The sequence below is a fragment of the Martes martes genome, assembly GCF_963455335.1.
Source record: "Martes martes genome assembly, chromosome: 1".
NCBI lineage: Eukaryota > Metazoa > Chordata > Mammalia > Carnivora > Mustelidae > Martes > Martes martes.
In genome coordinates, this window is record NC_137888.1 from 145143788 (window position 1) to 145159370 (window position 15583).

The 15583-nt window shown below is 43.9% G+C and overlaps 1 protein-coding gene across 1 annotated transcript in view; it reads right to left on the reverse strand.

The window, feature by feature from the left end:
• Positions 1-15583, reverse strand: part of OSBPL10 (oxysterol binding protein like 10) — a 197791-nt gene that overhangs the window by 74835 nt on the left and 107373 nt on the right. Inside the window, exon 4 of the mRNA XM_080828905.1 lies at positions 2812-3022. Coding sequence (XP_080685031.1) covers positions 2812-3022 — 211 coding nt within the window. The remainder of the gene's footprint in view (positions 1-2811; positions 3023-15583) is intronic.

Genomic DNA, 15583 nt, shown 5'->3' on the forward strand with positions numbered 1-15583 from the left:
CTCTCTGCTCAGCGGGGAGCCTGCTTCCTCCTCTCTCTCTCTCTGCCTGCCTCTCTGCCTACTTGTGATCTCTGTCAAATAAATAAATAAAATCTTTAAAAAAAAAAAAAAACAAGTGTCTGCTCTGAGTCCTGAACCACGCTCCCTGGATCAAAACCTGCAAGCAAGGAATTAACCAGAAGCAATGCCAACAGAGGACTCTACACCCCAAACCAGTCCAAAGGTCCAGTTTCTCGCCCACACTGGCAACCCACGCAAAGCCCAGACCCCCAAGTAGCTTGGCTTTTTCCAAATGTGAGTGAAGTCCTGCCCACCTTTCCAAGTAGAGTCAGAGTGACACACCTAGACTGGGGAGACGGATGCCTACTTACCCACCCCCATCAATCATTTGCCTCCACCAAGCTATTCAAGTAGATTTACTAGTCTCCAAGACCAAAACTAAAGGAGCCCCGGCCAAAAGGGCAAGTTATTTGATTAATCTAAAATACAAACATCTCCATAAACGGAAATTAAAGGAAACATTTCAGGCCACTATATCTTAGAGATAAGATCAGAGATGGGTCTAGGAGCCCAAAATGCGTTAAGTGGTAGGCAGAGGAATGCTGCAGCAATTTTGGATTTCAGTTCAGTCGCTCGAGAGCTTGAGATGAAATGAGCGTTAAGGAGCAACATTTACAGATAAAGGCTCCAAAGCCAACACGTTTCCCGGAAGATACGGTGAAATGCTACAGAAGATGAAATGCTACAAGCCCACAAATTAATTTTCGATTCAGAAAAGGGACAGAAGAAATACAAGAGTGTGAGGGTCAGAAAGCAAAGAGGCCGGAATCAAGAACAATGCATGTGGATACTCAGTGCGCTGCGGGCAATCTTGTGTCTTCCTGCCCATCGAATATTTAAAGGAAAGCCTGATACAGTGGCGCTTTAATGAGATCTTGATTCCCATCAACCCAGGCTGGCACTCCTTAGATATAAACATTAGGTTTTTATCCATGGGAATCAGGCTGTTGTAACTACTATCGAGTTCAAGAACCCCGAGATTCTACAGAAAGGTATCTTGTGGTGACACTCCCCCAGTTGCCACATTTTCTTCTTCTGCTAGCTGGAGATTCTGGAATTCCATTTTAACTGCAGCCAAGTATGACGTTTTGGATGCAGGAAGTAATTGAATGCTTCCCCCAATGTGTGCCATAGATTGAAAAGAACCAACACAATGTTTTAAAACTTAAGGGGCTGTTATATTAAATTTTTAAGAGGGTTAAAAGTTAAAAGAAGACAAAACAAAAGAACCTTCATGACGCTTCATGCTCTCCCATCCTCCAACCCTCAGCCAAGTTCCTTGATAAAAATGGCTAAAGGAGGGGATGGGGTTGGGGAGTGGGTGAAGTAGGTGAAGGGGATTAAGAGGTATCAACTTTCAGTTATAAAATAAGTCATAGGGATGAAAAGTATAGCACAGGGAATACAGTTAATAATATCATGATATACTTGGGGCACCTGGGTGGCTCAGTGGGTTAAAGCCTCTGCCTTCGGCTCAGGTCATGATCCCAGGGTCCTGGGATCGAGCCCCACATCAGGCTCTCTGCTCGGCAGGGAGCCTGCTTCCCCCTCTCTTTGTCTCTGCCTGCCTCTCTGGCTACTTGTGATTTCTGTCAGATAAGTAAATAAAATCTTTAAAAATAATAATAATATCATAATATACTTAAGGGCATCTAGGTGGCTCAGTTGGTTGAGCTTCTGACTCTTGGTTTCAGCTCAGGTCATGATCTCGGAGTCATGAAATCAAGCCCCCTAGCATCTCATCCAAATGATGGGCATAATATTATCTAGTCTGTAAAGACTTCAGAAAAGGGGCAGCAAAGGCCATACTCTGGCAGAACTGGAGCTCAGTAAATGACAGTAGGTAGGACAAGAAGACGCTTCTCTGGAAAACCAACATCTCTCTTAACCTCAACACAACAAAAGGGCAAAGAGGACTTGAGAAAAGCATGAAATACAGACTGCCACTCATAAGCCAGCTTTTCTTTCATCATCTAAGTTGTCTCATTTCCTGATTACATGAACACCGGGCAACAAAACTCAAGGAGGCTTCTGTTGGTCTCTTCATTCCAATACTTTGTAATGACATTCAACGTGACCAACCTTGAGCTACGACATTCATCTTCATCCCTGAATTTAATCTTCCCTAGTATCTTTGTATCTACTTACCGATTAAGTCCTCCTCCAAAAGGATTGAGGCCTCTTGAGGAAGTGTATTATTATCTCTAGCTTCTTGACAAAGAGTTAGAAATGCTTCTGGTAGGTATTGGAGAGGAAGGCTCACACAGGTCCAGGAGGAGGCATACAGGAGCCTGCTCCCTGAGCAATTGTGGGCAGGGTTGGGCACAGAAAACAATATGGCTGTCCTTCCTCAGCGTGTAGGGTGCATCATGGCAGACAACCATCAAGGTACAGTTAGCAAAATGGATGGTATAGCAACATATCTCAGAAACACAGCACAGAGTGCCAAGTCACAAATGGAATCAGATACAGAACAGGATGCCAGCCAGCCTGAAAGCAGTTCCAAAGTATTCCTGTAAACACGTTAGTTAAATCTTTCGTGGGATGTTGTAGTTCTAATTGGCCAAAGCAGAAGAGATCCCAAACTGGGTCAAGAAGGAGGGAGGGACCAATGAAGAAGCAGATGGAATAAATGGTCAGACAGGTAGAAGGTGGATATAGTGGATTTGAAGGAGGAAGGCCACGGGGGAGACACACACAGACACGCAGCCCAGATGCTCATGGGCACACATGCCCGCCCCGAGGTCTTACCTGAGGCCCCCGGCTTGTGGCTGGGCTGGCCCACCTGCTGCACGCTCTGCTGGAGCAAGTGGAGGCACTCCCCGAGGCAGCTGAGGGTGGCGGCGGAGGTAGCTTTCAGGAGCAGCAGATCCTGGTCCAAGGCAGTGAGGGGGCCAGAGCCCGGCAGAGACTCGATGGCGTGCACGAGGTTCTTCTGCTGTCCTTCCACCTGGTTCATCATCTACAAAATGGGAAGACGGCAAGGAGGTGAGAGAGGACAGTCCTCCTTTCAGGAGGCTGGGGAGCAGCTCTTGACACCCAGGGGGCTGGACAAGAGAGGTAAGAGGGGAGAGGAAGCATCACCCCCAGACTACGGGTGGCGTGACAGTCTACTCAGAGGGTGCTCGGTGCATGTTAGCGCTTTGACCACCCGGGCCTGGGTGAAATCTAAGTAAATCTCTTCAACGGCACACAGCTGCAGCTCTGATCCCAAGAGCACTTCAGAGCCCTGGAGCTAAAAGAGCCCATTAGGGCCGTCCTCATGTATGTTACTGATCTTCAGAGGGCAAGTCAATGATAAATACGGTAAAGGCAGAAGTCTTGGGGCACCTGGGTGGCTCGATCATTAAGCATCTGCCTTTGACTCAGGTCATGATCTCAGGGTCCTGGGATGGAGCCGATATCGGGCTCCCTGCTTGGCAGGAAGCCTGCTTCTCCTTCTCCCACTCCCCCTGCTTGTATTCCCTCTCTCACTGTCTCTTGTCAAATAAACAAAGTCTTTTAAAAAAAAATAAAAAATAAAGGTAGAAGTCTTTGTGGGACGTCATTAAGGTTCTTTCACTCCAAAAGATTATCGGAGACAGTGGATGAACTGTGGCTTGGCCTCAAAGCAAGACCAATTCCCTACTTTTCCTCCAACTCCAACGCCTATCTGCTCGGCAGTCTTTTTGAAGCTCAAGAAGCAGAAGTGAAATTTTGGGCTGGCATTTGCATGAGTGAGATCACAGTGAAGCCAGCCACAGATCATTCCACCCCAAAAATGCTAAATCGGATGTGACTTTCACACCGTGTAAGACGCCAGGAGGAAGCGAAAACCCAGAAACCCTAGGGTTTCTGCCAGCCCTATCCTGCAACTGAAACTCTGACGGCCCCAAAGAACGATATTCTGTGGCCTGGACTCAATCCACAAGCTCAGATAAGCCACAGTCTACTTGCATCTTTGAACGGACAAATCAAGCAGAAAGGAAGTCAAGACCTAGAAAAGAACTTGATAGGTTAGCTTGTGAGTTTCATCTCCCTGGTGTCCCACAACTTTCCAAAAAAGATGAAGCACATAAAGTGTATGCCTAGCAAATAAACAGTCGCTCCGGGAAAGGGGAGGAGGCAAAGTGACCCGCCGAGGTCCCAGGGCTTCTCTGCATCAGAAGCTGCAGCCAAAATCTGGTTTCTAGACTGGTCCACTGTTCTTTCAGCTCCCCACCCAAAAGCCATCTTTAATGTGAGTCCCTAACTCTGCTTTGTTGCCATCTTCCCCAGAAGATCCTGGTTACGCTCACGATGTCACCAGGTGGGGAGAAGCAATAATTCCGTAAGGACACCCTGGAATTGGGCCACAAATCTCATTGCATGCTCAGCCTTATTTTTCTATTTCTCTTTGAAAACAGACACCTGCTATTTTCTATCATTCCGTGTCATTGGCTTTTATTTAAAAAAAAAAAAAGCTCATCCATTGTAATCCTTTGTATCAAAATAGGTGCCGTTACTTCAAAAAGATACAGTTTTTGAATCACTGGTAAGCCAACTGCACCAATGTGGCTTGGGCTCGTCACCTCACTGTGCACACCAATCCTCTGGCCATGCAAATTATTTTTTGCAGATTACAAAGGTTATGCCTGGTGCTCTGGTTCTTAAAAAAATAGGGGCACCTGGGTGGCACAGTGGATTAAAGCCTCTGCCTTTGGCCCAGGTCATGATCCCAGGGTCCTGGGATCAAGCCCCGCATCAGGCTCTCTGCTCAGCAGGAAGCCTGCTTCCTCCTCCTCTCTCTCTCTCTCTCTCTGCCTGCCTCTCTGCCTACTTGTGATCTTTGTCTGTCAAATAAATAAATAAATAAATAAATAAATAAATAAATAAATAAATCTTTAAAAAAAAAATACAAGGAGACACAAGAGGGGCTAAGTTAAGTATTCACTTCTGCCTTCAGATCTTTGCTTAAAAGTCATCTTCTCAGCAAAGCTTCCTGAGCCACATTATTTAGAACTGTATTTCCAGGGACACCTGGCTGCCTCAGTTGGACCCTTGGATCTCAGGGTGGGAAGGGGGAAGTCTGAGCCCCACCTTGGGTGTAGAGATTACATAAAAATAAATCCTTAAAAAAACCTGTATCTCCAGCCCAACCCTTGGCACCCCCCCATCCTCCTTACTAATTTTTCTCTATAGCACTTACCACCTTCCAACCTAACTTGTCATTTGCTTGTTGTGTTCATTTGCACTAGTCATTGTTATCTGTGCTGTTCACTGATCTATCCCAAGTACAGCAAAATATCTGTGACATGAATAAATGAATCCCCAGTCTCACTCTTCTCTGAGGTAAAAAGGAACTGATTTTTGACACAAAGTCTACAGACATCATTATATTCAATTAGCATAATAGGGCTGAAGATTTAGTAAAGGATAATACCTCCATTATTAGTCTAGGTTTACCAAGAATTACTCCAACTGGTTAAATTTAACTTGACACAAGACAAAATGTTTATGTGTTCTTTGACAGTTCTATATATAGAACTAACGGAGAGAAGTCGATTTTGAGCTATTTGTCATAGTCAACATTTCTGTAAATTCCTACCATAAAATCTTGTCTTAGAAACATGAGGTGTTGAAAGGGAAGAAGAAAACGTAATGAAGAAACATGTAATACATTGTTCTTGATTATTACGGATGATACACAATGCGTAAGAGAAAAGGTGAGTAAAATCAAGCCATTAAGCATATGGGATACACTTGTTTTTAATCAATAAAAAGAACTATATTCCAATTATATAGTATAGAATACTTGCTATTTCGCAAGCATAAAATATTACATATAAATTACTTGTTATATACTTATGTTGCAAGCATAAATTATTACATGTAAATTGCATAAAATTACATAAAATATTACATATTACATCTGTAAGAACTGACTTACAAAATTTTCTACATCATTACAGCAGAGACACATGCCCAGAAATGGAATCCACATATCTGCTCTCTGAAAAGCATTCAATGTAATTGAGAGCCTCTTGCTAGTGCCCGAGGCAGGACAGCCTGCTTGGGGTTGCGGGGCGGGGGGCATCTGAACCAGCAATGGGGGAGATTTGACAGTTACAATGATTTCACACTGAGCAGTGGCAGGGGGTACGGGGATGCTTAATACCTTACAGGCCAGAGTACAGTCCTCCTAAAACATGTTCTGCCTTGCTCAAAAAGCCATTGAGAAACTCTGAGCTAGAGTTTTATCAATAACCAAGAACCCAATGGATTCCAACATCTTTCTGGGTAAACTGAGTCTAGCACAGTGCTTGACACACAGCAGACATTCCCTAAAGATTCATTTTCTCCCCCTTTTCCATGTGATACGAAACCAACCCACTCCTTTAATGACACCACTGATGTCATCTTCACTTCGTGGTAATTTCTTCAGGCTCCACAAGAAATTGAAGGAACCCTCAAAGAGTCAAAGAGACTCAGGATTCCTAGCCTTAGAGCTGTGTATCACAGTCATTACTGCTCTAACATTTCTGAGACTGGGAGGCACTGAGGAAGAGTCTTCGTCAGACTTTGTTTTAGCTTCTTCCACAACTAATTTTAATTAAGAGCACCTATGAGAAGATGAATATGACACTGAAAAGCTGTATGCAACAATACCAACAGCAAATGCTTAAAGCATTCCCTCTCCCTTTCAAGGTTCTTTTTTTTTTTAAGTAGGCTGCATGCCCAGTGTAGAGCCAACATGGAGCCCAGGGTGGGGTTTGAACTCATGACCCTGAGATCAAGACCTGAGCTGAGATCAAGAGTTGGATGCTTAACCCACTGAGCCACCCAGGTAGGTGCCTGGCTTCGAGGTTCCCATGGGCTTATCAAAAGAAGAGCAAAGCATAGGCATCGATGAGTAGGTTTACCTACTGCTACCAGTGTTTGAAAAAGTTGGAACCACTTACTTTAATTATGTAAGTTCCACATCCAAGCCCTTAACACTTTTTTCTGAAGCACATCCACATCAATCACTTGTGGTTTTAAAGAACATAGTGCCCACATTTCATCTCTTCCTGGCATTCCAGAATCAGGAGTATCATCATCTTATATAGCACAGGTACAAAATGGGACCCCAAATGAAATTTCAGAGATCCACCCCTGAAAATGTCAACTCTGAGGTTATAAAATCAACCATATGTAGGTCACACTGAACTTCAGAGATAAGCAAATGTCATGGAGGAAAAAAATTCCTATAACCCATTTTTTCATAGTACAAATAATGAATGGTGTACGTACTACAAAATCAAATCAAAGGAGTGAATGCTAATAAAATCAGTGGCTGCAGATTTTATTGCTTTATTTCAATAAAGCTGTGTAAAAGGAGATTTCAAAAAGGAGTAAGCAAGGCTAGCTAAGAAAGTCTCTTTAAAATGGGCTCAGGAGGCTATCAGGGAGGAGGAATTGATGTGCATCCTAAGAACTGTGAACTTTTTGCCAGTTGCAAACCCTCAGCCTGGACTTAACGCCCTCCTCATGATAAGCCCTGAATCACTGGCATTCTCCACTTCAAAAAGAGTCAGTGGGATCTGACAAATTTCAACCCTCCATCTGCATGCTAACCCAACCAATTCCAGTTAACCTAGCTTCAATCCCTGTTTTGCATAGAGGACCTGAATGAGAACAGTACTCATTTTCCTGCCTTTATAACTCCACCTTTGAAACAAGAGTCAGGTTTCTACATGAACTGTGTCTCCCGAATTGCAATTCTCATTGCCCAAATAAATACCCATTGGCTTACCTTTGGAATGAATTCTTTCTTGGTCAACAACTGAAACCACGACAAAAAGGCTAAAACCTAACATCATCCAGCTCAATGAGCTCAGATCCGGCTAAAGAGAGACCTGAAGGGGAAAGCAGGGGTCCAGGGGCTTCCAGAGTCTGACTGTTTCAGACTTCTCAGAACTGCAAACCTTGGAGCAGGTTTTGAGAGATGCCTGAAAGGTCGAGTCCCAACAGGTCAAATATCCATGAACACCAGTTCATCCACTAGTAATCAAAGGATCAGCATCAGGCACCTCGAGATACAGACTCCTTATCCTCAAGTTACCAGGGCTGCTTGCTCAGTTGGCAGACCCTCCTGGGTTCACAGATTTCTGGCACCTTCGGTAACTCAATCTGTGAGGCTTGGAAGAAGACCAAAAAATGTGATGCCAGCGTCAAGGTGGCCTTGGTTTAGCATTTATCCTCCACCTGGTGGATTTCGGAAGCCATTTTTAAGCCTCCCTCTGGGTCAGGGGTCAGTCCTTGGCTGAATTTAGGCAGTTCACTTAGCCAAAGTCCTCAGCTAGGCTTGAAAGCCAGGCTTCAAAGATCTTTAGAAGCAATACATACACACACACACACAGAGCTTACTGCCTCCCTTAACACATATTTACTATTCCACCGCCCTCATTAGCATTACTTTAATATTCTAAGAGACTGCCACCCCCAAAATGGTTTGACAGCTCATTAGAGAAACTTCCTAAAATATCCATCAACTCTGTAATGGAAACCATCAACAGTTTGTATCCTACAATCCTTTGAATGCCTTGCCTCAAAATCCTTGCCTAGTTGTTTAGACCAATCCTGAACTGTTGGATCTTGATGTGTACCTAATCCTAATCAAGCAAGCCCTGGTATTACAAATCAAACTTCGAATTCTCAAATTCGGACCTTGCTTTCCCTACTCGGAGACACGGACAATCCCCTGTGGATGTGCTGTCCTCCCTTCCAGTGGTAAATAATAAAGCCATTTTGCCAGATCAACAGACTACATTGCTGATACTTGCAGAGCTGGCATTCCAATCTCCAAAGACTTCCTCCAATTTCCCTAGTGTTGGGGCACAGTAGGTCTTGGCCTCACACCTGAATGATCTCTTCTTCCTGCTGACTTTCCTATCTGACATCCAATCTTCCTGCTGTATTCCCCAAGCTATGTCTCTTATTCTCTCCTGGCACAGAACCCACCTGGAATAATAACCTTTCTCTGTACGTCCAAACACAGTCTAAACACCTTATGGGCTTCCCCCAACTCTCTCAAGTCTTATTATGTGAGCAGAGAAAGAAAACTCTAGCTAGTGGACAGACCTTACCAAATCTACATTTCTCAGTAGGGTTAAGAGAGCGGACAGCGGCAATAAGAGACAAAGATGAGTGGGAGGAAATGGGGTCCATCTCCCAAGGGGGGGGGAAGCTGCTGGCTACACGATGAGATTACAAAGAAGAAAGTTTAAAAACACAGGATGAGAATGGAGACACCGATATAAGGAAATTAATGCTTTATACTATAAACCAAAGGAAACAAAAAGGGGAGGGGGAGAGAATATCTCCAAAAAATTGACCATTATGTCTTTGATGGCCTTATTGCAGGGGTCAGCAAACTTCTATAGAAGGCCAGATGGTCAATATTTAAGGGGTTTTGAGCCATTGGGTCTCTGTGGCAACCACTCGACTCTGTCACTAGAGCCTAAAAGCAGACCACGGGTACACAGATGAGGGTGACCAGTTGTTCCCCTAAAACTAACATCTGACCCCTCTCAATTTTGGCATCAGATAATTCTTTTTCTCACTCAAGTTGTGACTTTACTGGTTCTTGCTATGACGAGATTTTCTACGGCATCCCGGTCATTGTGGCTGTCACAGCGGGAGATTTTAGGTCTGACTGGGATTATTTTCTTAGCAGGCTACCGAGTTTACTATGTACAGCACACAGGCCCCTAGCCTACTTTTATGGCCTGTGGTTTCAATAACCAACTAACTTCAGAGCCTTTGTGGTGCTATCTTGGCCTGCTTGGTTTATCTCCTGTCTCAAGGGCCTCAACTGGTCCCCTCCAGGGCTGAGAGCACAGAAGAAAGTTCCCTACCCCTGGTGCCTCCAGGGGAGAGAGAATGTCTTTGGCTTTCTCCACAAGTGCTTGTCTTGGCAGGAAACCACCTTGCCCTCAGCTCTGGGTGGTGGAGGGGAGAATCTAGCCTGAAGTCATTGTTATGCCCGCTGACATAAAAGACTGCCTTCTTTTCAAAGGTATGTAAGTGCAGACATTCTATTTCTACATCCAAGTTGAAGACTGCTTCATAAGCAGATCTAACTGGCCAAAAGGAAGGTTGATGAGCACTATCCATTCATCTTCTTGGTAACACAACCAATTCTTCCTTTTAGAAAATTGACAGGAGAGAAGCATTCATCATTTCTAGATTTCTGCCTACTTTCTAGATACATATCCACTTTACTTTGGGCTTTCTGGTGTCATCACGGAGGCTGACCATAACGAAATAACATAAGCCGTGGTTCCAGATTTCTCCATCCACCCCATTCCTGGGAGACAGGACAGGCTAACAGCATTTTTAAATGCAACACTTTGACACCTGGCCTTTATCATATGAGATGAGGGGGATAGGAACCAAAGACAAGAGTGGTTGAAAGACCAATCCAGAGATGAAGGTGACCCAAAGTCTGTTCTGGTCCCTCCATAGCCTCAGTAAACAGGTGGCTGCTATCCAGAAGTTTCGGTGCTGTTCATAAATGAGCCCATGCTGGCAAGAGCAGAAGGCAAAGGCAAAATTCTGAAATGTGCACACACACACTCAAATAAACAAACCAACCACTTTCTGAAGATGTGGGAGGGGGTCTGCTTTTTTTTTTTTTTTTTTCTTTTTAAAGAAGGGAAGGGCAGAGGGAGAGAGAGAAGAAATCCTAAGCAGGCTCTATGCTCAGTGCAGAGCCTGACATGGGGCTCAATCCCACAACAACGAGATCATGACCTGAGCTGAAATCAAGAGTCAGACACTTAACTGACTGAGGCACCCAGGCACTGCAAGTCTGCTCTATTTCTTAAAAACAGATTCCTTTCTGTCCTAGCTTCACCTTTGGCTTTTCTACAATTATTTCCTCACCAGCCCTAATAATAACTCCATACTGCACACACACAAAGTACAAATTTTATCCTGACCAGTTCCTAAAAAGCAAACCATGTTCAAGAAATAGGAGATAACAGCAACCACAGCCAAATAAATCTAGGGTTCCGTTGGTCCCCTGCTTTCATTTACCCAGTGGGAAATCTCCAGTCAGAGAGGCCAAGTGTCCCAGCTGAGGTCACCTGTCACAGTAGTCCCCACACTCCAGGGCCCTCTCCATTAGAAGACACGATCCTGTGTACTTCCTCCTCATCCTTTCTCAGATTCTGGAAGTAAAATAACTACCTCCTGCCTCAGAAAACAACTATGACAAAGTTTCTTCCACAGTTTCTTCCTTGCCCCACCCTTTCTCACCACCTGGAAACAACTTGGGCTTTTTTGTTGTTGTTGAGTTTTGCTTTGCTTTCTGATTGCAAAAGGCTGGCTCACTCCATCAACCACCAACCCAACGAAATCAGTCAGTGAAAACAGTTACAGAGAAGGAAGTAAAAATTACCCGTAATCCCACTTCCTAGAAATAAATAAGCACTGTTAACATTCTGGTATTATTCTGACTCTCCCAACTCATGCATGCACCCACAAGTTATTTTATTTTAGAAGGATCATCCCTTACAAATAATCGTGTAACTTTTTGTCACTTGGAATGTATCACCTATAATGCCTGGGACTGACTTCAAAGTAATCCAGTTTGGGGGGAGGGGAGGGAGTGGGGAGGAGTAAGGATGAAATAATATTGGCTTTGGGGATGCTGAAACTATTGATGATGACAAGGAGATTCAATATTACCTCCTCTGATTTTTTTAAGTTTTTTTTGTTGTTGTTTTGTTTTGTTTTTGACAGACAGAGATCACAAGTAGGCAGAGAGGCAGGCAGAGAGAGAAGAGGAAGCAAGCTCCCTGCTGAGCAGAGAGCCCAATGTGGGGCTCGATCCCAGGACCCTGGGATTATGCCCCCAGCCAAAGGTAGAGGCTTTAACCCACTGAGCCACCCAGGAGCCCCTTCTCTGATGTTTATGTTTGAGATTTCTTCTATTTTTTTTTTTTTAAATAAGGGGAAAATACATTGCTATGGGTTGAATTGTGTCTCTCTCCACTCCAAATCCCTACGTTGATATCTTAACCCCCATTACGTCAAATATGACCTTATTTGGAGACTGGCTCTTTACAGAGGAAATTCAAGTTAAAATGAGGTTATCAGAGGGAACTGTAATCTAGTATACTGATATCTTCATAAAAAGGGGAAATTTGGACCCAGACATACATAGAGGGCAGATCAGCCCTCTCTAAACCAAGGAGACAGACCGGTGCAGACCCTTCCCTCTCAGACCTCAGCAGAAACCAATCCTGCCAAGTGCCTTGATTTTGAACTTCTAGTTTCTGGAACCATAAGACAGTAAATTTCTGTTGTTTAAGCCACTGGGTTTGTGGTACTTTATTAGTGGAGCCCTGGAAAACTAATACACACTCCACAGATATCTTTCCACGTCAGTAACGACAGACATTTTAATGGCTGCTTTGTATAAGACTTTTAACTCCCAGCAAAGTAGACCCTGGCTTTAGAGCCAAAGTTCCTTCGATGCAAACCCTCCAACACTTGTTCACATGTAATTCCTGCTACAGGAAAAACTGAGGTGGAGAAAGGATTTTCAGTATTATGTAACAGAAGATTCCTACGCAAAGGTTAAATGCTACTCTTTTTTTTTTTAATTCCGGTGTCAGTACTGAATGCTAACATGTTAGTAATGAGGAGTGCACATGATACAAGAGGAATCCTCTCATATCTTCTTCCCGAAGAGCACATGCTACAGGCCAACAGAAGGATCTGGGGTGGAAGGGGAGGGATCAGAAAATAATCTGTCTTAGTCACTACTCATTTATCTGCACCCTCTGCCTCCCACACACAAAGCCACAGAGAAGAACTGGGTGCTGAGCCCAGAGGAAGGAGCCCTCACTCTCCCTGGAGACAAGGTTGGCTTCCACGGCACAACACTCAACAACAGGCTCCTGACTAGCTCCGCCCACAGAAGGCGACTGACTCCCCACTCTGTCCACTTTGTTTTCTCTGAAAACATCTTTCCTCCCTTTTTTTCCTTGTACAGAAGTAACGCTTACCACAGAAAAAAATAATCAAAAGAAACAATACCATAAAACATCCCAAACCACAGAAAACATATGTTCAAATCTTGGCATAAATTCTTACAACATTTTTATGCATGCATACGTGAATTTTGCTTTTTATGAGAAGAGTTGCACATCCGAATACTGCCTGTAACACTTTTTATTCAATATACCATGTCAATACATTTTTTTCAGGATTTTATTTATTTGATAGCACAAGTCGGGGAGCAGCAGGCAGAGGGGGAGGGAGAAGCAGGCTCCCTGCTCAGAAGAGAGCCTGATGCAGGACTCGATCCCAGGACCTGGAAATAACAACTACCCGAGCCACAGGCAGACGTTCAACCAACTGAGCCGCCTAAATGTCCCACGTCAATAAATTTTGACAATACTATTTAAAAGACTGCAGACTAATCTATTGCATAAACGTGCCACAAATTATTCTCTAATTCCTTATTGTTGGACATTATGAAGGGACCATTTCTTCCCTGTGACAAATTACAATTCAACAAACTTGTCTGTGGCTAAATCTCAGCATAAATTTATAATGATTTTCTTAAAATAAACTCCTAGAAGAGGAATGGTAGGATTTAACAGTACTCAATATTAATTTTAAATTTTTGATAAATACTGCCAGCTCACCCTCGGGGTGGGAGGGCGGAACCTGTCTTCCCTCAGCAGCGTACCAGCTGTCCTTTCTCTATATATAATCTTTTTTTCTTAACCAATTTCATCAGCAACCCTCTCCTCACCCCCCACTCCCATCAAAAACCAGTATTTCATTGTTTTAATTCACTGTGCATGTCCCTCTATAAGGTGAGGTAAAGAAAGATGAAGAAGTTTCCCTATCTGGCAACAAGTAGTAAATAAGCCCTTGAGAGCTACTACATAGTATAGCGAATATAAACAAGAATATGGTACTATAATCCTCCAACTTGCAGATAGTCTAGAACTTAATTATTCCAAGTACTAGAAAGAGAGGATAATTACAGAATGTGATAGAGGCGCTAAGTATCATTACAATGGCAACCACATTACAATACAGAAATGCATGAAATTAATGTTGTACACCTTACATTACACAATGGTATATGTCAAATATGTTTGATAAAAAAAGAAGCTTCCCTATCCGGTACAGAACATTTAAGCAAGTAACACTAACGGGAGTTCAGAGTGTCTCCTTCCTCAGGATGGAGGCAGCAATGTGGATGGCAGGGAGGTCCCCACCAATGGAGAGGGAAGCTCCAGTCCTGAGGAAAGGGAGCAGAAGGACTACTGGGAAAATCATGTGGATCCAGAACGCTCTGGAAGACACTAACGTTCTTTCCTAGAAGATCCCAGGACAATGGAACGATGGGAAACCATTACAGGGGGCCCCACACCCTCCCAGTGACAGAGAGAGCAGTTCTACCTGAACCTTGTCCACCTGCCTAGTTAGTCCATCCCCAGAACCCACCGGTCAAGGGGAGGGCATCTGTCCCCCTTCTCCAAGCCCGCCCAAGGCCTGTATCGGAACTGAACCCAACCCTGAAGCTGAAGAGCTAAGCAGAAAGTTGCCCTTTGCTTTCCCCACACTTCCCCTTCTCACGCTCTTCCCTTTCCTCCAGTATAAAAGCCACAGTAACAGCCGGATTGTGGGTAAGAGGAGCAGGGCTACTCTACATGGCGGGGGAGGGGAGCTCTACAGTATACAAAAATGCTTTCACAACTGTAATCTCCTATCCTCCCAGCTCTGCCCTGGCCATGGTTATTGTGATTCTCCTTTTACACAACACGGGGGCCCAGATCATAATTGTCATAGAAGTGCAGAGGTCATGACTAAAGTCCAGTGTCCTGGGTTCAGATGGCTCTGCCCTCTACCTCATTCCCAGGAGACACAAGAATGCCACCATGCATGCCTATGGTGTGATGCCCACCTAGCACAGACTTCTACCTAAAACGGAGCAGAGGCTTGCAGAGTGAGCTGACTGATCCATGGGCCAACTCACCATGAACTGAACAAGCACAGGTTAGAACACAAGCTCTGGATAAAATGCCCAATGGGGGAAAAAAAGTGATCCATAAATAGAAACTATACCATCTAGGTAAGGATTGTCCTGCAAAAGGCATGGAAGCTTCACTGGAGTGTTTAAGCTCCTCTTAAACATTCTCAAATCAGAAACTACTGAACCTAAGTCACGTAAAAAGCAGAAATTAAAGGCGGTTTTATTGAGGTCTTCAGAAGTCTGGTTGATCTGCCAGTTCTCAGCAAATGCTAGTTGGCATATCAGTTTTTTTAATCTCTTGGAGAATGCAACTTCACAAACCAAAGATCAGCAAGTACGAAATTAAACCATTTTCTTGAAATTAAACCATTTTCTTGAGCCCACTTTATTTCTGTTCGCTCATATCCCACATGCATGGCTCAGCCTTTCTCAAAGAACTTCTAAGCATCTGGATATTTAGTCTCCATTTTGGGAAATTCTTTTATTTTGCAGAGAGAGAAGGCTGTTTTTAAGAAT